Source organism: Lissotriton vulgaris, unplaced genomic scaffold (assembly GCF_964263255.1).
Source record: "Lissotriton vulgaris unplaced genomic scaffold, aLisVul1.2 SCAFFOLD_1009, whole genome shotgun sequence".
Lineage (NCBI taxonomy): Eukaryota > Metazoa > Chordata > Amphibia > Caudata > Salamandridae > Lissotriton > Lissotriton vulgaris.
Window position 1 is genome coordinate 28,441 of NW_028251378.1, and position 24,882 is coordinate 53,322.

The 24,882-nt window shown below is 43.3% G+C and overlaps 1 protein-coding gene across 1 annotated transcript in view; it reads right to left on the minus strand.

The window, feature by feature from the left end:
* Nucleotides 1-3,738: 3,738 nt before the first annotated feature.
* GRTP1 (growth hormone regulated TBC protein 1) overlaps nt 3,739-24,882 on the minus strand; it is a 679,757-nt gene continuing 658,613 nt past the window's right edge. The window contains exon 8 of the mRNA XM_086950791.1: nt 3,739-4,167. Within this exon, the coding sequence (XP_086806917.1) occupies nt 4,066-4,167 (102 nt within the window). The 3' untranslated portion in view covers nt 3,739-4,065. The remainder of the gene's footprint in view (nt 4,168-24,882) is intronic.

Genomic DNA, 24,882 nt, shown 5'->3' on the forward strand with positions numbered 1-24,882 from the left:
TGGCTGTCCAAACACTGACAGCGCCAAATGAAAAGTGCTTACAGGTGAGGGGTGGGATGCGTGGGTGGTGGAGGGGGTGATTGGAAATACGTAGGAGAGTGAATGGACGGGACTGAGGAGGAAAGGGATGACGCATGAAGTATATTCAGAAACATACGGGAGCAAAAAGAGCGCAAGTCGAGGCTGCTGCAAACATAAAATATCCAGGAAAATGCAAACATAAAATATCCAGGAAAATGCAATGTCTAATAAGGGATTCTGATAGTCGCACTGACGAATGCAAGGTGGAGACTGCTGGCATTATTTCTACTCCTGCCGACAAAGTCATGGTGTTGACTAAAAGATATTAAAAACTCACAGCCGCAGCCCGGCTTGAACAGGAAGCCAGGCAACCTGTGTTGGGACGGGGGCGGGGCCGTAAAAAGACAGGAAGCAGACGGGAGCCTACCCCGCGCTCCTGTGCCCGTCAGCCGGAAGACTTGCGTGTCAGCTAGCGGGGCTCCCGTGCTCGTGGAGAGCCCCACCTGCTGCTGAGAATGACCCGCTGGCTGCCGAGGGAGAGAGGGACACGCAAAAAGAACCCGGTGAGCGGGGTGTGAGGGGGGGATGTGTGTGCGCGCGCGTGTGTGTGCGAGTGTGTCTGTGTGTGTGCGAGTGGGTCTGTGTGTGCGCGTGTGTGTCTGTGTGTGTGTGTCTGTGTCTGTGTGTGCGCGTGTCTGTGTGTGCGTGTGTGTGTGTGTGTGTGTGTGTGTATGTATGCGTGCGTGCGTGTGTAAAAAGAGCCCGATGACTGGTGGGGGGAGGGAAAGTGAAAGTAAGAAGGATTGCAGTGGAGACAGGAGATGGGTGTGCGCGCGTGTGTTTCAGCCTGCACGCGGCCCGCGCCGATTCGAGTCCAGAGCCTGCGCGTGCCCATCTCCTGTCTCCTGGGAAGCACAGCCGGTGACAATAGGTCTCTGGCGAGACCGTGCTTTCGCGCTGTAATTGCCACTAGACCTAAAAATTACCATTAGGTTGAACACAGGCCCCTGCAACGGACGTCTTCGTCCACTAAGCCACCAGACCCGGCATACACAGATCTCTCTCTCTCTATCTCTATCTCATTCACTCTCTCTCTCTTTGTCTCCCTCCATCTCTCTATATCTCCCTCTCTCTTCCCCTCCCTGCCCCCTCTCTCTTTCTCCCTCCCTCTCTTTCCCTCCCTCTATCTCTCTCCCTCCCTCTCTCTGTCTCTGCCTCACTCACTCTGTCTCCCACTTTCTCTCTCTCTGTCTCCTGCTCTCTCTCTCTCTGTCTCCCGCTTTCTCTCTCTCTGTCTCCCTCCCTCCCTGTCTCCCCCCTCTGTCGCCTTCCGTCTCCCTTCTGTCTGTCTCCCTCTGTCTGTTTCCCTCCCTATGTCTCTCTCCCTCTATCTGTATCCCTCCCTCTGTCTGTCTCCCTCCCTCGGTCTGTCTCCCTCCCTGTCTGTCGCCCTCTGTCTCCCTCCCTCTGTCTGTCTCCCTTCCTCTGTCTGTCTCCCTCCCTCTGTCTGTCTCCATCTCTCTGTCTCTGCCTCACTCACTCTGTCTCCCACTTTCTCTCTCTCTGTCTCCCGCTCTCTCTCTCTCTGTCTCCCGCTTTCTCTCTCTCTGTCTCCCTCCCTCCCTGTCTCCCCCCTCTGTCTCCTTCCGTCTCCCTTCTGTCTGTCTCCCTCTGTCTGTTTCCCTCCCTATGTCTCTCTCCCTCTATCTGTATCCCTCTGTCTATCGACCTCTGTCTCCCTCCGTCTGTCTCCCTCCCTCTGTCTGTCTCCCTCCCTCTGTCTGTCTCCCTCCCTGCCTGTCGCCCTCTGTCTCCCTCCCTCTGTCTGTCTCCCTCTGTCTGTCTGTCTCCCTTCCTTTGTCTCCCTCTATCTGTCTCCCTGACTCTGTCTCCCTCCCTCTGTCTGTTGCCCTCCTCCCTCTGTCTGTCTCCCTCCTCTGTCTCCCTCCCTCTATCTGTCGTCCTCTGTCTGTCGCCCTAAGTTGACCTTTCCCTTTCTCCCCCTCTCTCTCTTCCCCTCTACCTCCCTCCCTCTATCTCTCCCTCCCTCTGTCTCACTCCCTCTCTCTCTGTCTCTCTCCCTCGGTCTGTCACCTCTGTCTCTCTTCTTCTGTCTGTCTCCCTCGGTCTGTCACCCTCCTCCCTCTGTCTCCCTCTGTCTGTCTCCCTCCCTCCGTCTGTCTCCCTCTGTCTGTTGCCCTCTGTCTCCGTCCCTCTGTCTCCCTCTGTCTGTCTCCCTCCCTCTATGTCCCTCGGTCTGTCTCCCTTTGTCTGTCTCCCTCGGTCTGTCTCCCTCCCTCTGACTCCCTCCCTCTGCCTACCCCTCTCTCTTTCTCCCTCCCACTGACTCCCTCCCTCCCTCGCCCTCCTTCTCTCTCCCTCTGTCTCCCTCTCTCTGTCTAGGCGAGGTGTAATCATTCTATTAGAAATGTCTCGAAAAGCAAAAGCCCTTTGCTGCACACATCGAACCACCTCCCTAAGAGTAGGTTGTGAAGGACAGCCCTGCCGTCAGGCAGAGGCAAGCAAGATTATGTATGTGAGCACCATAAAGCTGCGTTCCAGGCCAAATCCCTGCAGGAAATATATGTGCCACATACAGGCACCCAACGCCCATCGAGTTCAAAGGGCTTTGCCCCCTCCTGCCCTCTCACCTCCTCCTCTCGTGTGTTTCTGCCCGACTGAGACAGCTTCCCAGGAGCACACACAGCCGCACCCGAGTAGTTTATATGCTAACGAGGCTTTGTTGTATTTCAACTCTTCTTAGCGCCCCTGCATCTCCACTCTGAATATCGCTGCCCATAGAGCAGAGTTTCTTGTTGTCCGCACTGCTGCAACAGGCGGTGTTTGCTGACACTCTTAAATTTTTTTTTTAACCACATCGCTGCGACGGCTATTCCGCCGCAGCGCTAAGGGGGCGGGGCGGCCGCGCGGCGGGCGCATGCTGGTGACGGAACCGCTCCATCACCAGCCACGGTTGGGCTGTGCTCATGACGGAGCGGTTCCGTCATAGCCCCGCCCGCTCAATGGAACGCCCAGCGCAGGCGCGGAATCGCGCCGCGTAGGTGCGGCGAGCGGGCCATGACGGAACCGCTCCGTCATCAGCACAGCGCCACCGCAGCTGATGACGGAGTGGTTCTGTCATCAGCATTGAAAGAGTTAAAACAGGTACATGTCTTCAAGGTACACGAGCCGCCAAGGAAGGCTTGCCGGGCCGCTGGCTGCCCGCGGGCCGTACTATGAGTACCCGTGGTCTAGAAGATGTGATTTGAACCATCCGCGGCCTTCATCAAACCTATCTAGCTTGACAAGACCAACTAAGTTGACACAGAAGAATCACGATTGAACAGGTGCTGTAAGGTCACCCAAATCAATGGCACTCACTTTACTGACCTCACAGAATGAAAGTCTGGGTGGACCTGCTGCTAGTTGACCCTCAGATCATGAGGGCAAACATATTCCTGCATTTGATGCATTTGGTTATAAAGCCAATAGATCCAAAATCATGAGAGAAAGGTGAAAAAAGGGTGACGTGTTGGTCGGTCATTAGAAAAGTCCCATAGCTTGTGAAAACGTATTAATGCTGTGCAGTAGTCTCTGGAATGAAAATGAAAAGGTCATTGTATTCATATTGAGAACAGAGGATACAATGTTGTAAAGGTTAGGCAGATCCACACACTGAACGCTAAATAAGCACAGCAAATCTAACTCCATTAATTGTTTTATAAATAATTTATTGAAAATATCACAGTAGATCATAGTCGAGGTTCCTTTAATTTCATATTCTAAGTAATCAGTAAGAAAATAATCCAAACTGACGAAGTGTTTGAGACAACTCTTATTCATTTACAATTCATAATCTCTGGTTCTAGGTACGATGAACAGTTTACATTTCGGTGGAAATGAAATACGGTAAGTAACAATAATTTACAGCATCAAAAGTCAGTAGGAGTTGGTCAAGTACTTGCTACCAGTCATGGACGCAATACCAGTCAGTGCAATTATTCATTGGAGGAATGTGCGGTTATTGCGAAACTATGGCCGAGATCAGCCCGGGAAGCTATCCTGTGCAAGGAGGTTAGACCGGCACGTCTCTCGTAGTTTGTTGATTGTCGCCATTGGAAGACTTCCAGGTTCTGAAAATATTTTCTGTAAAAAAAAAATATATATATATCATTGTTAAACCGTGTAATTATCTTGCAAAGATCTTTTACGCTACTGTGTTGTTGAAGACCATATTACGATTTAGGTTCAGTATATTTATCTTAGAAATATTCCGATCGTACAGGTTACTACAGAAAGATCTGATAAGAGGTAGTAAAATTAAACCCAACTCACACACGGTGTGTTTCGGAAACTAAGAAGGCTTGACGGCCCGAGTAGGCATAGAGACATACCAAGTAAATATCTCCAGTTTGATGAGATCAGTATACACCCCACTCCCTAAAACCAACATAATTAACCTGGGATTATTGCTGGGTAACTAAAACACCTCTTCCCACTTCGGTTCAAATTGTTCAATTATTCAGATTAGTATTATAGGTAGAGATCTTTAAGAATATACTATTAAGATACCTTACTACTGTGTCCTCCTCTCAAGGATGTATTTCATTTAGGCAGAACAAGTGTTATGAATCTCTCTTGACTGAAAAATAGAGACTTATCATTTCACCCTCTGTCAGAGCCTGCTGACCGCATTCACAGACCATCTGTGTATGCCAAGATAACCAACATCCCAGCAGCATGCAAGGCAATCTCCACAACCTTGCCATCACACATAATAACTTTACTCAATACCCTTCTCAAATGGAACACAAATGGAATTCTGTCGAGTGGTTGGGCAGTAGTCCTCACCCCAGTAATTCGCCATGCCAGAATTTTAATTTAGACATATTTTGTGAAGCTGGGCATCTGCTTCACCCCTCGACTCATATCATAGAGACAGACTAAATTGAATCAGTCATCAAGGACAGCACTATGGAAAGGCTTGCCTTAGCTGGCAGAGTCACAATACATCCGGAAGAATGTCGGTCTGCCATATATGCATTCACTCCGACTTTTGATCAAACTAACAATGCTGAAGGCTACATCAGAGAGTCAAATATATAACCCTGATCAATTCATGATGGCATAACATTGTGGGAAGTGTATTATCATGAAAAACTCAGAAATTATAAAAAGTCAAATGTGCCAATGCCTTTAACATATATCAAGTGAATATGTGTGATGATGCGGGCGGTCGGAACAAAGCACAACCTGTAATGGAGTAGTTAACTGTTTCTCTGAACATCTGTCAATAGTATTGAATAAAAACATCCAATTCTGTGTCTGTACTGGAACATCTATTTCACAAAGCAGAATCTAGTAGTAACATGGACTACTAAACCAACCAGTTATGCCCATAGCAAGTTAAATTAAGGGAATGGTGTGGCTTAACGGCTTGAGGGCCTACTCTAACGCTCTGTTCATCATCCCCTTTGGTATCGCTTTGTTTGCCCTGAGTTGGAAGGGTATGCCCAGACGTGGGTCCCTTGCTCAATTTGCCACTGGATTCAAGATAGCCTGGCTGATGAGGGTTATGAACCCGAAACCAGTCCCAGGATGCTTGTTTCCGGTTCAGAGAAGACATGGCTTGGCAGTTTGGGCAGGACTGTTCCCATGAGGCACAGGGTCAGACTGATTTGGATATGGCCATGTCTGAACTGGGGTGGTGGAGTGAGCTAAAAAATGATGATGGATTAAACCCAGATCAGTTGACTGGGGTTGAGTGTTTGATTTGCTCTAACGCTCCGTCCATCATCCCCTTTGGTATGAATTTTAATTTAGACATATTTTGTGAAGCTGGGCATCTGCTTCACACCTCGACTCGTTTCATAGAGACAGACTGAATTGAATCAATCATTGAGGCGAGCACTATGGAAAGGCTTGCCTTAGCTGGCAGAGTCACAATTAATTCGGAAGAATGTAGGTCTTCCTAATTATGTATTCACTCCGACTTTTTATCCAACCTACAATGCTGAAGGCTACATCAGATAGTCAAATATATAACTGTGATCAATGAATGATGGCATAACATTGTGGGAAGGGTATAATCATGAAAAACTCAGAAATTATAAAAAGTCAAATGTGCCAATGCCTTTAACATATATTAAGTGCATATGTGTGATTATGCGGACGGCCAGAACAAAGCACAACCCATAATGGAGTAGTTAATTGTCTCTCTGAATATCTGTCAATAGTAGTAAATAAAAACATCAATTTCTGTGTCTGTACTGGAACATCTATTTCACAAAGCAGAATCTAGTAGTAACATGGACCACTAAACCAACTAGTTATGCCCATAGCAAGTTAAATTAGGGGAATGGTGTGGCTTAACAACTTAAGGGCCTTCCTTTTTAGCCAGAGAACCAGGTTTGAGTCTAGCGGGAGGCACAAACATCCAGTGATTTTGGGCAAATCACTTGGGGCCTCATTACGGTGTAGGTCATAAAGCATTTAGACCGATTCCTTGTCAGAATCGGTTCTGACCGACTCGGGTTTGGAGAGTCCGGCTGACCAATTACAAAGTTTCTGAACATTGTTTGGTCGGACTCCCATTGAATTTAATGGGAGTCTGTGTTCTGACAAACATAGGCTCCCAATAAAAAATGGGGTGGTTGCAGAAAACGTTGCACCCTGTTGCAGGCACCCCATGGTGCCGGCCACACTGTGCATGGTTGTAAAGAGGGGTCCCAAGGGTACCCCTATGGACCCCAACCGGAGGCCTCCGGGTGAAAGGGGGGTCCTGCTACGGGCCCCGAAAGCCAGTTTCTGACAGCTGTTTCGTGTCAGACAGACCAATTCAGAAATGCTGGCCGAATCCGACATCGTAATATATCTGTTGGAAACGCGGTCAATAGACCTGTACAATTTGGCTGGGACTGTCTCGGAGTCTCCAAATGCCAGTCAGAAAGACCAAACGGTTACCTTATATCGTAAACGGTCTGTCGGAAATGTTTCTGAGTTGGTCTGCAACATGGGTTCCGACAAGAAAAATCCAAATGCCGTTTTGGAGCCTTTCTGACCGACATCGTAACGAGTCCCTTAATCTCCCCTACCTAAAAACTAATGTGTACGTCTATAATGCAACTGGCGATCATGTAAAGTGCTCCGATACCTTCGGGTCGAGGAAGCGCTATATCATTATATAAAAAAATATGCAAAATTCAGATGCAATGTTGTAACACAGCGATAATACCAGCATCTCAGAAGATCAAGGACAGTTGAAGGCAACCTGCCAGCAGAACCATATTTGAGATTTAAACAGACAACAGAACAGAAACCAAAATCCATATAGAACATCTGTGCTGAAAGCAATAAATCTGAAATAAAGTGAGAGGGGCCAACAAAACCAAAAAGGACATGGCACCGCTTATGACTCCATGTCAAAAATAAAATTCCCTTTGGGTACATAGATTAATAAACACTCCACATCCACTCCCATACATCAAACCTGAAGTAATGGGATCAGAAGTTAAAAGGATATCAAAAAACGTATGGTTCTATTTAATGAAAAATTATTTTGTATCACATATACATCAAGTTAAAAATTACTAAAAAAACTTGCATCATACAAAATTCATAATTTAAAAATCGGAAATGACTTAAAAAAGACAATAACATTTGTCAACAACGCATTCATTTGTCCATCTGTAATCTCTCCAATTGGCTGGCATGGTACTATTAGATGCTGTAAAAGTGTTTTATCTGGTGTCTTGGGGATTTTTATGGGCCACTATGGATTGAATGTGTTTTCCCAGAAAATTCATGAACCGCATACAAACATTATACACTACACCGATGACAAGATAGTCACAATGGGTACGACATTGCAAAACATAAATATCAGTTGAGGCATGTGAAAGAGATGTCCAATATCACCACTTTTATTTGCTATCTATATGTTACCCTATATTTAATTAATAATTAGTTCACACTACATAATACCAGTAATACTAAATAGAGTTCATCTCAAGATCTCTGCCGACGATGTGGCAGTTTACTCTAAGAGTGTGATACAGGCTATGAAAACTATTCAGATAATTGCAGAACAATGTGGATATGAGTTCAGATCCAATGTTGATCAGACATAGATAGTGATCAATTATAAAGAACACAAGAATGGCTGCCATATAGTAAGAGCAGCGCCTTATCTCAGCATTAGAATAGATAATCAAGTGGATAAAATTATTGGTACCAATTACGAGGAACCATTGAATGAATGTATACACATTTTTTAAATGACTATCGGCCAGATTCATCAAGCCGAAAACGCTCGCAAAGGGCCAGATTCTGAGAATCTGGCCCTTTGCGAGCGCTATTTTTGCATTTGGGATACATCATCCCAAATGCAAAAATCGCATTTTTAGAAATCGCATATTTGCGAATAATTGCATTTAAGGAATCTCAATTAGAGATTCCTTAAATGCAATTCAAGAAGCATTTAAAAGTTGCGAAATCTCTATTTTTGGCCGCTATATAGCGAAAACTGAGAAAAATTCACTTTTGTGCATTTTTCTCAGTTGTATGTTACACACACACATGTCCTTTGGACATGTGTGTGCGCAACATCAGTCTAAATTTTCATTTCAGGGGTGCTACAGGGTGTCCTTTAGACAACCCTGGCACCCTTGAAATTGCATCCTTATTTGCGATTAGCAATTTGCTAATCGCAAATAAGGAATGTGTAAGAATCGCAATTTATTTAGTGATTCCTACATGAATCCCGTTTTGCAAGTCCTTAATAGCGATTCCTTAATAATCGCTATTAAGGACTCGCAAAACGGGGCAATGATGAATCTAGCTGTATATTACAAAACTTCAAAATAGGCACAAGTGATTTTTGTGTGCTTTTTGTATTTGTTTTAGGTCCGGTCAAGAGGCAGCTGTTGTGTTTTACCAACATCATGTTTTCCAAAAACATTCCATTAAAAAATAGACATAAATGTACACCTACAGTACCTTTCAATCAGCCCAATTAAAGTGCCATTCATCTGCTCATACTCTAAAGTATACAAAATGAAGTGGTGGATGGAATGCTTGAATTAATCTCAGCTACTGGGAATCACTCTGGGCTGCAACCCAGACCATTGTTATTTTACACACTATCAGACTCTCCAGTTCGGACCCAGCTATATGCAAAACAGTCTTGACCCTTCTCCAATAGAAACCGTCCAGAGCGAACTTCCTGGCCAGACCAGGTCCTCCCTCAGCCGGAACACATGCAACCCAGGACCAGTTTCAGGAGGGAAATGGCCTTTACAATGACTCCTTGACAACGAAGGACCTGAACCACGACTTCTTAACAACGACCTGACCCTGAATCACAAGTCTTTTAACCACTAATGCATTTACAACTACCAAGGCTTTAAGAACAACCTATAATATTTTTAAGTTTAAAATTACCTCATAAGGCCAGTAGATGGCACTCTTAGATTGTATATGACACCTGTATAAACAAGCACTGGCGTTGCCAATAGGTCTCGCAGTAGGAAAGTTGGAGCTATTACAATTGCAAATAACAATGCCTTTTATTTTTGTTTTCATTTTAAAAACATAAAGGGCTTTGTCATTTACAAAACCAATAGCTCCAACTTTCCTACTGCGAGACCTATTGGCAACGCCAGTGCTTGTTTAAGTAGGTCACTAAAATAAGCCCAATTTGATCCTGAAGCTCATCTGTCAAGTGGCATCGGGAAGGAACTCTGTAATGAAGACCATGATTTCTGGAAAGTAGAGCGAATACTGGGCGTAAATGCCCCTGTTGGCTGCACACAGATCAGACAGCACTTTCAGTTGTGGCACCGTATGAGAAGTCTTTGGAACTGGTGTTAAGGGTTAGCAAAAGGGTAAATTGTTCAAGAAAATTCTGCAAATTCGCAAAATCACCAGTGATTTGTTCAATTTACAGCCAAAAGAAGCAACACACAACATCAACATGCACCAAGTGTATTTACTTTTACAATTTCTGAGTGTGTAGAATGCAAGCTAATCACAATATTTATGTTTTCTATTCTCCTCACTATTATCACACTTTTGTGCAGCATAAAAATAATAATAGTAATGCATTATTTTTTTATATGACTGCACCTCTGCATCACTTACGTCAAAGGAATTTCTAACATACAATCCAGCGGAACTAAATGTACCTACTGTCAGAATGATGGAAGGCTGGTCCGATTCAAACTCCTGACCAGCAGATAACTATTTGTTTCAACACCAAGTGTTCAGCCCACTGAGCCATCCTACCATCTACCTTCAGGGTCATTGTTTACAAGCCTGATGCCAGAGCTCGTGTCCTGTACACCTCACATCAGGCTCATTAAACATGTATATAATCCGCAGTGCAGGTACCCGCCTGCCACACTTGTTAAAATGAATGGTAGGCAGCACAAGGTCTTTTGAGCTATAGAAGGCTTAAAGAGGGGTCCGCACTGGGGAAACGTGAGCCTTGGGTGCAAGAATGCATTGTTTAATTGTACATAATTAGAAAACTCGAGCTTACATGTGAAATCTGTTCCTAATGATAAAGAGAGAAGGTTCTTGGGCGAACAATACCTTGGAAAGCTGGCGAACTTCCGCAAACGGGCGAGTTTGGGGGTATTTACAAATATTTATAAAGCACATTCCCATCCTCAATAGACATGGCGATTTATTCCTGAAGAGGATAGGCGAAAACCTTAACTAAAGCAGTAACTTGATTATTTTAACTTACTGATTGGTTGTCGGAGGCTTTTAACAACAAACTAAAATAACAAGATTTAAAGGCCTGCTTACAGAAATCCACTACTGGTTGAAGAATACAGTAAATAGAGTGTGGGCAAGTGAAAGGACGAACTCAAGCTGGACAACCTAAAACATAGTCAGCCAATAGAAATCAAGCAAATGGGAATTACAAAGCCAATAATAAGCAATGGGGGGGGGGTGCTGTCTTGCAGGTTTTGACCTAAAAAGGTTGCATGTACAAAGACATTCCTATGTAATCTTTAGTGGCTATATCATGGCTGTCTAGAACCCCTTTCATTAAAGAATGAGTTAATCAAGGTGCCACTTTTTTCATAATGCTTATAACGTACCGTAACTGATTATAACTGGTGAGGGCAATTCAAATTACCAAAATTTCCTGTGTCTTTGGGGTCCTGCTACGTAGACCTTACTATTTAAAAAAAAAAAAACAGGTTAGGGGTTTTGTGATTTTGCATGGAAGATGCCCTAGTTAAAGAATATTTTCCTAAGTGATATGGCTCCGAAAGTGGTAATGTCATATCGATAGGACTAAAGACGGTATGGAAGAACAAATACTAGGGTCTCAGGGTGAACTCTCAAATCGCGGTGCTGCTGTTACCATTACATACATAAATAACTTCCCTTTTTATTACAGAAAGTCACACTAATTAATTGAGGGGATAGTCACCCTACCCTAAAAACCACAACTTCATTGAGACTAATCATTTCAAGCTCATTTCACTACTTAATTCTGCACAAAGCTAATGATAAAGGTTATGCCTAATTGGTTATCAAGCCATCTGGAATACTGGGACTTTTCGGACGATCAAAAGCAAGATTTCAGGCCTTGTAAGGAAACAGAACGTTTTGCCTGCAGCAGTCAATGCAGGATTATGAAATTGCAGTGTGGTCCTTCTTTTGGATTGAATCCAAGTACTTTAAACACAACCCTCCCATTTTGATTGACTATATGTCTGCAACAAGAATCTCTGGGATTGTAGTTAAGATTATTTTTCTTATTTTTGGTAAGACTTTTAGAGATCATAAATATTTCGCTGGCACCACAACTATATCATCTACACCAACACTCTGATCATTTGCCTGTGTAATATTGCTACTTGTAATGCATCTACAGAGGAATACAATCAATTACTGGTTTAGATGGCACTCCTCTCTAACAGTGAAAGTTCCATAATTTTCTCAAATGTAAATCAATCAAGAAGCACATCCTCGTCATAGCTACCAAATCGACTGTGGTGCTTGTGGTACCAATCTATCTTCCATGGATTTATTGTAAACAAAAAATGTCAGATCCTAATATGGTCAACCAATTTCTTTGTGTGCCTCAGTTACAGCCATCTATTAAATAATTATTTTTCTCACTTTGACCAAAATGCACTCGCATAAAAATGCCTTTGTCTTGAATTGGTTAGATTACGGAAACATACACCACGTGGGACCTCCGTAATTGGACATTAGCAAATTGCAGCCTTTACTGTAACTTTTACAATACGAATGCAAACCATACAAGTCTCCACTGGCCCTAGGATGCACGTACCGAGTGCAGTAAATGCGAGGTGTTGAAAAGGTCTTAAATACAAGGTATCAAGCACGACTTTAATATGAAAATCCAAGTCAACAACCGAGCCAGGAGAACAACATGGCAGTGTTTAACATTAAGAAACTAATTATACGAGGCCAGCCTACGGAAAACAAATAGATAACAAGATTAGAAACAAGACGGAGAGAAGGCAGAGAAGGGGAGGGGGGAGGAGAAATGCGACACGGCGGGCAGGGGAGGGGGCGGAGTGGGGAGAGAGGCGATGAGGGTTGCAGCCTTTACTGTAACTTTTACAATACCAATGCAACCCATACAAGTCTCCACTGGCCCTAGGATGCACGTACCGAGTGCAGTAAATGCGAGGTGTTGAAAAGGTCTTAAATACAAGGTATCAAGCACGACTTTAATATGAAAATCCAAGTCAACAACCGAGCCAGGAGAACAACATAATACGAATGCAAACCATACAAGTCTCCACTGGCCCTAGGATGCACGTACCGAGTGCAGTAAATGCGAGGTGTTGAAAAGGTCTTAAATACAAGGTATCAAGCACGACTTTAAAATGAAAATCCAAGTCAACAACCGAGCCAGGAGAACAACATAATACGAATGCAAACCATACAAGTCTCCACTGGCCCTAGGATGCACGTACCGAGTGCAGTAAATGCGAGGTGTTGAAAAGATCTTAAATACAAGGTATCAAGCACGACTTTAATATGAAAATCCAAGTCAACAACCAAGCCAGGAGAACAACATGGCAGTGTTTAACATAAAGAAACTAATTATACGAGGCCAGCCTACGGAAAACAAATAGATAACAAGATTACAAACAAGACGGAGAGAAGGCAGAGAAGGGGAGGGGGGAGGAGAAATGCGACACGGCAGGCAGGGGAGGGGGCGGAGCGGGGAGAGCGGCGATGAGGGTTGCAGCCTTTACTGTAACTTTTACAATACGAATGCAAACCATACAAGTCTCCACTGGCTCTAGGATGCACTTACCGAGTGCAGTAAATGCGAGGTGTTGAAAAGGTCTTAAATACAAGGTATCAAGCACGACTTTAATATGAAAATCCAAGTCAACAACCGAGCCAGGAGAACAACATGGTAGTGTTTAACATAAACAAGTACAGGAAATGCAAGGGGGGGGGGTGGGTTGGGCTCACTGGGTGAAAACCACGAGGGAGGCGCACGCACGGAGAAAAGTGAAATAACACGTACCTGTTAATGCAGAGCGGCCGGGAAACTGAAAGTACGGCCGGCCTGCGGCCGGCCATGAATAATTAGGGGAGGAGAAGCCCTTTGATGTGCTGTGAATGCTCGTGCTTGTTTGCTCACGTGATTCACGTGAACTTCAAGAAAACCGCAGCAGAAAGCCCTTGGTTTGACGAGGATTTTGGCTACTTGAATTCTCGCTCCCTCAATAGGTCACGAGACCTAAAAATACATAGTAAAAAAAATTACAATAAAATGTAAGTATTTTGGTAAGTATTAAAGGTAAGTAGTATATATATATATATAATATATATATATATATATATATATATATATATATATATATATATATATATATATATATATATATAGGGTGGGTTTAGGTTTTTGGGTGGCAAGGGTATTTTTAGGGCTTTGGGTGGGCATGGATTTTTGGGTGGCAGGGGTAATTTTGGGGTTTAGGGTGCGTATGGGTTTTTGGGTGTCAAGAGTACTTTTTAAGTTTTGGGTGGGCATGGGTTTTTGGGTGGCAAGGGTCATTTTAGGGTTTAGGGTGGGTATGGGTTTTTGGGTGGTGAGGGTATTTTTAGGGTGTAGGGTAAATATGGTTTTTAGGTGGCAAGGGTAATTTTAGGATTTAGGATGGGTATGGGTTTTTGGTGGCAAGGGTATTTTTACGTTTTGGATGGGCTTGGGTTTTTGGGTGGCAATGGTAATTTTAGGGTGGGTATGGGTTTTTGGGTGGCAAGCATATTTTTAGGGTTAAGGGTGGGTATGGGTTTTTGGGTGGCAAGGGTAATTTTAGGGTGGGTATGGGTTTTGGGAATTACAAGGGTAATTTTAGGGTTTGGGTAGGTATAGGTTTTTGGGATTGCAAGTGTATTTTATTGTTGAGGGTGGGTGTGGGTTTTGCGGTGGGAAGGGAATTCATAGGGTTTAGAGTGGGTATAGGAGTTTGGGTGGAAAGGGAGTTTGTAAGGTTTGGGGTGGGTGTAGGTTTTTGGGTGAAAAGGGATTTCATAACATTAAGTACAGGGGTATAGTATAGTATAGGGGTGTGTGTGTACATATATATATATATATATATATATATATATATATATATATATATATATATATATATATATATATATATATGTGATGTCATTTGAGATGGCATGAGTGATGTTATGAGTGATGTCATGAGTGATGTCACTGACCATGTCATGAGTGATGTAATATGTGACTTCATCAGCAGTGCATTGCGGGCGCGCGAGTTATAGTTAGCTGAACTAACTATAACGGGGGAATTTTAATGGTTTTGTATGAGTGAAATGCCCAGCTAACTAGAACATGTGTGAAACCTATGGTTTTTTCAGTGAATTTCCAAGGTTTTTTAAATGCTAATTCCTAACTATAACGTGACTGAAACCTATGTTTTTTTCAGTGAACTTCAAAGGTTTTTTAAATGCTAATTCCTAACTATAACGTGGCTGAAACCTATGGTTTTTTCAGTGAATTTCAAAGGTTTTGTAAATGATAATATTTAAATATATTAATTGTTATTTTTTTATACTAATTTACTACATTGTTTTTAAGTATTTATTTTTAGATATTTTATTTTTTAAATTACATTACATATTTTTTATAAAATGTTTTTAAAAATATTGAAATTGTAATATTTTTTTTATTTAATATTTTTTTTATTTATATATATTTTATATAGCAGGCAATGATATCCTATGGAAGGAAATTCAAGTTACTGGTAAGTACAGTTAAATTTACTTTTCAGGAATAGTAGTGAGCTGAAAGATGCAGCACGGAGGTATCTCCTGTTAACCGGTGAGTAAATTGGAATTCGTAGTTCAACTGATTTTTGAGGAATTTTTTTAAGTTCCAAAACTCCACACTTCGAAGTATTTCCAAGTGAAACCAGTCAATGTTAGCCTATGGAAGGAAATTCAAGTTACTGTAAGTATGGTTAGAATTACTGTTCAGGATCAGTAGTGGGCTGAAAGATGCAGCACTGATGTTTCTCCTGATAACAAGTGAGTAAATCAGAATTCATAGTTCGGCTGATTTTTGAGGAATTTTTTAAAGTTCCAAAACTCCACACTTAGAAGAATTTCCAAGTGAAACCAGTCAATGTTAACCTATGGAAGGAAATTCAAGTTACTGTAAGTATGTTTAGAATTACTTTTCAGGATCAGTAGTGGGCTGAAAGATGCAGCACTGAGGTCTCTCCTGATAACAGGTGAGTAAATCAGAATTCGTAGTTCGGCTGACTTTAGAGGAAAATTTGTACGTTTCAAAAAAAAAAAAAACTTAGAAACTTTTCTGGTGAAAACCACACAATAGATTCCTATGGAAGGAAATACAAGTTACTGGTAAGTACGCTTAGATTTACTTTTCAGGGTCCGTACTGGACTCAAAGATGCAGCACTGACGTCTCAAATGATAACAGGTGAGTAAATCGGAATTCGTAGTTCCGCTGATTTTAGAGGAATATTGTGCTCAATAGTGAAGGAAGGAGGCGGGGCCTGAGGTGACATGTGTGCAAACACGCCCTGTGGCGCGTTTTAGATTGGGGAATTAATTCCTCTTCAATCCTGAGGTCCCCTGTGAGCCAACTAGCCCACCAGGTACCTCCAGTATGCGCCAGGGAGCTGTGTTGCAGAGAGGTGTTCAGAGGGCACGCCCCCTTTTTACAACACGCTGCAACGCAGCTCCGTGGCGCTTAATGGAGGTACATGTAGGACTAGTTAGCCCCTAGGGAACCTCTGGATTGAAGAGGAATTAATTCCCCAACTTAAAACGCGCCACAAGGCATGTTTGCACACATATCACCTCAAGCCCCACCCCCTACCTTCATCACTGTGCAAACGTGACCCATAGCGTGTTATAAGTTGGGGGATTAAGTCTCCTTGCCTACTGGGGGTCCCTTGAGGCCAACTAGCCCACCAGGAACCTCCAGTGTGTGCCAGGGGGCTGCGTTGCAGAGAGGTGTAAAAAGGGGCGTGGCCTCATACCTCTCTGGAACGCAGCCCCCTGGCGCGTTTGCAGAGGGAGAACTAATTCCCCTTGCATACTGGGGGTCCCTGGGAGCCAACTAGCCCACCAGGAACCTCCAGTATGCGCCAGAAGTCTGCGTTGCACAGAGGTGTAATGAGGCCCGCCCCTTTTTACACCTCTCTGCAACGCAGCCCCCTGGCGCGTTTACAGAGGGGAACTAATTCCCCTTGCATATTGGGGGTCCCTGGGGTCCAACTAGCCCACCAGGAACCTCCAGTATGCGCCAGGGAGCTGTATTGCAGAAAGGTGTAATGAGGCCACGCCCCTTTTCACACCTCTCTGCAACCCAGCCCCCTGGCGCGTTTACAGAGGGGGAACTAATTCCCCTTGCATATTGGGGGTCCCTGGGGGCCCAACTAGCCCACAAGGAACCTCCAGTATGCTCCAGGGGGCTGCGTTGCAGAGAAGTGTAAAAAGGGGCGTGGCCTCTTTACACATCTGTGCAAGGCAGCCCCCTAGTGCATACTGCAGGTTCCTGGTGGGCTAATTGGCCCCCAGGGGCCCCCAGTATTCAAGGGGAATTATTTCCCCCTCTGCAAACACGCCAGGTGGCGCATTTGCAGAGTGGTGCCTTAATGTTTTTTTGGGGGGATCGGCAGTGTACACGTACCCCACGATTTAAAATATATATATATTTTTTTTTTCTGGGGCCTTGGGGGTCCTTGTGGGACCCCCTGAGCAGGCCTAGGGGGTCAGGGTGTTTCTACCCTGCCCCCTTTTCTTCGTTTTCACCTTTGTTTATCTGTTTTCTTGTGTCTCGGTTCTACCGAGGCACAAGATGGCCGCCAACACTTCCTGGTTTCGAGTGTTGACAGACAGTTGACAGCAAATCAACATGCAGCTCACGCTCGTAACTGAATGGATCTCCGTACGCGTGTAGAACTCTGTCTATAGATATCGCTATGATTTTAATTTTAATTTTCTCATAAACTACTGAACGGATTTACACCATTTTGGTGTAATTCCGTTCAGCCTTTCGGGCTGTAGCCCTGGCTAAAGGACCCTATGGAAAATTGCATGGGGAAAACACGTTTTGGGACCCCCCTTTTTTCTCAGCCCCCACTTGACGAATCACCCCCAAACTTTCAGGGAAGGAGCGGAACCAAGCAGGCCATTTTCTTGGAGAAATTCACGAAGATTCGTCCACCAGCGCCTAAGTTATTCCGAATAGAATGTTGTGGATTTCCTATGGAAACTAGGTCCTAACTATAACTACCTACTGGCGACCGACAGTAGGTAATATATATATATGTATATAGTGTTAATACTTACCTATATTAATTTCAAAAAGCATGTCTTTCGCATGCATGCATTTACCATGAAATGTAAGTGTTTTGCAAGTACATACACACCCATTACACACATACACGCACACACACAGACACACGCGCACACACACACACACACACACACACACACGCACACAAACACACACAGACACACACACACAGACACACACACAGACACCATTATATATAGGTTTATACTTACCTGTAAAATAGATACATTAATGGGGTAAAGGCAATTATGGTAAAGGCATAGTAGTTGTAAAAAATAGTTGTTGTTAAAACTTTAGTGGTTTAGACTACGTAGTGGTTAAGGAGTAGTTGTTTAGACTGTAGCTGTTCAAGTGGTCATTGTTCCATCATACAACCGTTTCAGGATTTACACGTGTAAACTATGGTATACACAAAACAAATGTAAATATTCTTGTTCACTTGTTCACTATCCGCATTTATTCTCTGGGTTGCCTTGTCCTCAAAAGAATTTAACATAATCTTTCCTGTTCCCGTATGGCTGCCACGTACAGGTTGCACACCACGCAGCGCCAGCACGTCTTTGCATGTCGACATTACATGTAGCTCCAATATGAAAAAGGAAGTCCGGCATTCAAACTCCCAACATCCAGGAGTCATTGGACCTAAATTAGGTGCTAGGCTGGGTTGCTCCTATGATGAGGTAAGTGTGCCTCTTCTTTTAAGCAACTCAGCTCTTAGTCTGAATTTGTGGTTGCGTACTGACGAGTGATGTGGATACTCTCTTTTTACAGTGTGTGACACTAGGAGTATCTTGCCAGTGACTACCTAAGGGGCCAGTTGGTTCTCTAAAAATGAGTGTCTTTCGACTGATGAGAGTACGATTCCTAGTCTGTCTGTCTCTAAAATTTATTATTACAGCAATATCATTTTTTGCATCAAAGCAACCGAGAGACTTGTCTGAACAATGCCCAAATGTTTGCAATGGATGTGCATGTTTCTGGGATATTTACGAGATCAAGAGGTGTTGAACAAGTGATGAGTGGCTTTTTTACAACACTAATTGTGTCATATATGTTCAAATTATTTAATATATTCTACCACACAAGGCATGGCTACGAATATTTATCTCCATCACATTGACGAGGGCACCGTGTACACAATCAAGGTACCTTGATAACTATCTCTTGTTTTTTTTTTACAGGTACCAGTATATATTATTATTATTAATTTAATTTATAAGGCGCAACAGCTACCCAAAAAGGGTTTCCCAGTGCCGAACCAGACCAAGGAACATATACCAGCTTAATGATTATTGGTTAAAAAGCCAAGTTTTTAAGGATTTGCGAGTTGGACATACACTGTTTCATTTCGAATTGAGGTACGGAGGGAGTTCAATAAGGGGGGGGCCAAGATATGCAAACGATAGGCCGCCCATCCAGAATAGTCTGACTCTGGGCACAGAAAATTTCCCTTGGGTGGATGAGTGAAGACAACGAGAAGGCATATAGGGATAAACCACGGACTGCAGATACTGGGGGCCCGCACCTATTTTGATCATATAGCTCAGTGATTTGAACTTAATTCGGTTCTCTACCCTGAGCCAGTGAAGGTTCTGCAGGTGACCGGAAACAGAGATCGCTCTAGGAACCTGGCAAAGCAATCTTGCAGCAGAGTTTTGAACCATCTGCAGCATACGAGTCACCTCCTTATTGGTCCCCAGATTAAGAATGTTACTGTAGTCCAGTGTAAAGGTGACAAGCACCTGGACTACTGTTCTCTGGGTATGCACCGGCAGCATCCAAATAATCTTTTAGCCATTTCAAGATGGTAAAACATGTGGTAGCTACCTTAACAGCTTGATGTTGCATGGTAAGTGAATCATCAATGACACCGGCCAACAAACTGTGAGAACTGTGTGTGAAGCGAGCAACATTGAACCACATCGACCATGATGAATGAGGTAATTCAGCTGTGACGTGTCAGCAGGGTGCTCCAAATCCCTTTGACTGTTTAATGATGACACCCAAGTTAGGAACATGGCAGGGGGGCTGAGGAAGAGCACCCATCTCACTAGGCCAGTGCCTGGGGCCTCAGAGATCCTTGTTTTACCCAAAACCAAGACCTCGTCTTCTCTCCGTTGAACTTGAGGTAATTAGCCTGCATCCACGAAGCAATTTTACACAAGCCCAACTGGAGGGGGGAAGTCTCAGCCGCCCTCTCCACTGAAAGAGAAAATAATCAGGGTGTCATCTGCATTAGAGAACAAGGACAGCCCAGCTTCTTCAGCAACATCAGCCAAAGGTCTGACATATAGATTGAATAATAGAGGGCTGAGAATGGAGCCCTGAGGCACCCCGTTAGGGTGAAGAAGGGTATCGGAACTGGCTGTTGGGAGACAAGACTTGGAAGGTCCGATTCGCAAGAAGTGAAATAAGCCAATTGAGAGCTAACCCACAAATGCCCAATGATCTTAAGGTTTTCACTAACATGGTGTGAGACACCGTGTCGAATGCTGCACTTAAATCAAGCAATATAAGAGCCACCATATCTCCAGAATCTAGGTGTCGACGCAGTCTTTCGTGACTCCGAGGAGAGTTGTTTCAGTTGAAAAGCCGTCTCTAAAGCCCAATTGGGATGGATAAAGAAATTTTTGTGACTCTACAATATTAGACAGCAGTGAGTAAATGTGCTTCTCTAAAATCTTAGAAAAAGCCGGTAACAGAGAAATAGGCCAGAAATTGGAGGGCAAATCAGGGTCCGTGTTAGCCTTCTTCCGACGGGGCAGCACCACAGCATGCTTCCACTCTGGTGGAACTATTGCTTCCTGTAACGAGGCATTCAGGAGGTCCTTAATTACCAGCAATGATGGCAGCTCAAGCTGCTTGAGCACAGAGATAGGGAAGAGGGTCCCTGGGAGAACCTGATTTAACACTGTTTAAAAGACGTTTAAAAGAATCCATGTCTAATAAAGGTCATGTATCCAGTTTGTTTGTGGGTACAGAAGGCTCCCTATCATGATCAAGGTAGGTATTGTCAATTAAAAACAGTGTGGATTCTGGGTGGGGGAATTAGCAATTTGCAATGGAGGGGAACTATCAAGCTGCAATCTCTCAATTTCAGAGTATATTTTCTCTACTTTCTGGAGAAAGAAATTAGCCAGATCTTCACATTACCGAATATTTAGCGAAGGGGGCCTAGATTGAGTTTTGGAGCCTGGGAGCTCCTTAACCATGTTAAATAGTGTTTTGGAGCAACTCAGAGCACCAAAAATGGTTGCCGATACATACTCCGCACGTGCAGCCTTGCAAAGATTATGGTATTCTTTTTTAGCCCTCTAATAAGCAATTTTGGAGTCAGACGCATAGTTCCTGCTCCAACATCTTTCCAGCGCCTTACATTTGGTCTTCTCTTCTTTTTTTAGTTTATATAGTATATATAGTTTTATACCCCTACATTAGACTGGAGGTACAAAACAAGACAGTTTTGGTACACATGTAAGTGCATACGTGATATGAGCGTGTAGCACTTTCTCACATTAATTTCTAATTAAAAGTGATCTATACTTAATAACCAGTGTGGGACTTGGTTGTTGCTGACGAAAACTGAAAGACCTTTCGACAATACCAGCTGGCACATATTGACCAGGGAGTGAGATGGTCATTAAACTTTACCATACACCCCATTGCCTGATTTAATGTCACCATTAACGATTAAGTATGCAACCGTAGACATTTCTAATCCCCTCTTTCTTTTCAAGTCCCCTCGTCTAAAACCTGCAGACTACCAAACTAAGTGCTCTTCCCATAAGTGGAATTGAGCCCGTACCTGGTGAGGGCTTGACGATGAAGCATGCCACCCAGAAATATGTCGGGGAGAGTCCGATAAAAAGCAGAAGTTGTGCACTTTTTTAGAGTGGACGCTTTCTTTGTAGAAATTTATGGTCACCTCCCTATGATTTTTGTATACCTCACGTTGCACCTGTGCATGCATATGGCATTTCTATATTTTACAACATCCTAGTTCTGGTCACTGCATGCCATTTTCATTTTGTGAGTAAGGGGTTTAAAAATCTACTCCTGACCAGTGGCGTCCCAACATTACGGACGACAGGGCTTCTCCCCCTCCCTTTTCCAAAGGATGGTGCGTGTCTGTCAGGCTGAGCAAAGTACAGCCTGACAGACACTCACCATGTCAGGGTCAGTCAGCTAGGAACGTTACATGTGCAGGCACTTGGCAGCTGAGCCAAGGTTTGCCGGGGCTGAAAATCTCACAGCTCTAGAGGATCTTCCCTGTCATGACGAGGCGCCATGTCATGGACAGTCAGCCTTGGGCACTGGAGGTTTAACCACTGAAGTGCCAGGGCTAGCTATATATCATTGACGCCTCATACACCACTCTTTCCAAACTTGTCATAGAGTGGGTGGGATCAGCAAGTCTTACTGAACTCACTACACACTATGAGGAATTTGAAAAGGTCCTCCTCTTATTTGCTGACCCATGTCAAGGTTAGCTAATGAGAGGAGTTGGCAGGATCTTCAGTTTTCCCTTCCCTCTCCGAAGCTTTCCTAAGTCTCCCTCCCACCACTTACTAGTCCTGATATCATTATTTGTGTGTGTGTGCTTATGTATGAATGTATGTGTATCTGTACGTATGATGTAAACAGCAAGTTACTAACCTTAAGTAACACTCTTTCAGGTGAATATTCCATCTACTCTGTCGAGGCCTGGAAACATCCAGGTCTGCAGGGTCCTCTACCTGAGGCCCCTAAGGTTTCTTTCTACTATATCTCTGGTATTGAAAAAACGTTAATGAGGTCCGGTGCTCCACATTTTCTGAACAAATAAAACACTACTAATCAAAAAAACATTAGGTTCATGTATTTTGAACAAAATTATCAACAAGAAATTACTCATAACATTAACAGCATGTCTGACAAATAATCACATGTGAACACCCTTGACTGACGTTTACACAATAGGAAATGAATGATAAAAACTCAATGCATTTCGGGTTCAACCGAACCCTTCTTCAGGGGTTGATGTAAGCCTATGATTTTAAAGTGTGTTCTTCTTGACTTTGAGTTCCGTCGCTGAGCACTACAATATAAACATTAGAAAACTGGGTTTAAGGCTTAAATCACTGGTGGTGAGAATTGGAAATAAATCATAAAATTGTACATACAAACAATTTATAGGAATAGCACATGTAATCAGGAGAGGAGGGAGAGTCGAGGTAATGGAAAAGAAGTAAGCCAAGCGACCGTGTAAAACAAGGACAGAGATGGTCCCCTAGTGCTTATGTGAGTTGTGTCAGGTGAACCCCGAATTTTATAACGAGTCCAGAAAACGTGCATATTAACCAATAGGGTGCAAATACTGTAGGGTGGTGCTTAACCGCCATGGGTACTCACAGCTAAAAAAGGATGGAGGCCTTCTCAGAGATGGACGTACTCACTGCATAAACACGTGTTGTTTTATGAAGCTCTGTGGTAATACAAATTGAGTGTTATGCCGTGCCCCACTGTCTCCCTCGATACCCCAAAAACAGGGTGTGTTCTCTATTCAAATCTTACCAGTTGTGAATTTTCATTCAATAAGTGATAGATGCATGATCGGTCTTCCTCAGATATCGAGCTAGAGACAAAATTAATATACACGGATGTTACCGCTTGCTTTAAAACGCCAAGTTCTGCCGGTACCTATTCCCCAGTAATGGACTAACCTTCAATCTTGCCCATGTGTGTCTGGCATGTAGCCCAAGGATACCTCCGTGGCCGATAATATCCCACAGTCAGCAGACGATTTTGCATGAAAGTATACTACAGCATAAAAAAGATATAAACAATATAGTGCCTATTGTTTGTTTTTCAATAACTCTCTCATAGTTTTTGAACGGGTATGTGAAAAAATAGGAGTACTACTAAATAGATTCACGAAATCTGGTTAATTCGCTATGATATCCCACCGTTGTCGAATAATCTTTTTTATCATTACAGCCTGTGTAGATTGTTTCAGAATGAATACCATGCGTTCATTTGAAGATTTATGCGATTTGTTTAATAGGTTGGCTCTATCAAGTAGTGCCACCTTCTTTTATGCTTTCTCCAGTACTTCTTCTGGATATCCGCGTTGTTTGTAACGCTCAATTTGAGAGAGTCATTGAAAAACAAACAATCATCAACTCCTTGTAGGTACAAGGGCATGAGTAAATGCCACAATTGCGGGCAATGTGATTGTGGGAAATCAATTTGCGCACCCCAGAACAGGACAAAATATCACACTTAGACATAATGCTGATTGCAATACCACAGGAGTAATTTATGCTATACGCTGTCCTTGCGGATTGATATATGTGGGCAGAACAGCTAGGAAGGTCAAGACAAGAATCATTGAACACAAAAGCACAATACGCAACCGGCACACTTCATCTAGTTTAGCTACACATTGGATCCAGGAGTCACATAACATCCCCCAAATTCGATTCACGGTGTTGGAAAAAGTAGAATCCATCGGTGGCAAAGATCATCACACACAACTGGCCCGTAGAGAAAATGTTGGGATCTAGTCTCTAGGGACCATGAACCCTGGGGGCTTTCATGACCAATATGAGTTACTCTGTTATTTGTAAACAACATCTCGATTAAGTCACAACTCTTTGACCACTCATACAACACTTTAAGGCTTTTGAAGTGATTGTCATATACCATGCTGACTTGGGTTTTATTAATGCTTATAGAGCCACAATGATTCTGACGATTCACATAATATATCGAGGCTTTTGTAATGATTGTTACATATCATGTTGACTCGTGTAGTATCAGTTTCTTCATTGTCACAATGATTTTCCAATAAACACAGGTCACAACATGTGAAACTATTGTAAAGGATTAGCACATTTCTTCTTTCACTCTTTCTCAGATCAGTGGCTCGACAGTTTCAACATCGTTTACTTCACTTTTGAATCAGCGTTTTCACTCTTTTCTTAGAAAACAGTTTTACTTTTTCTTTGGGCACGTT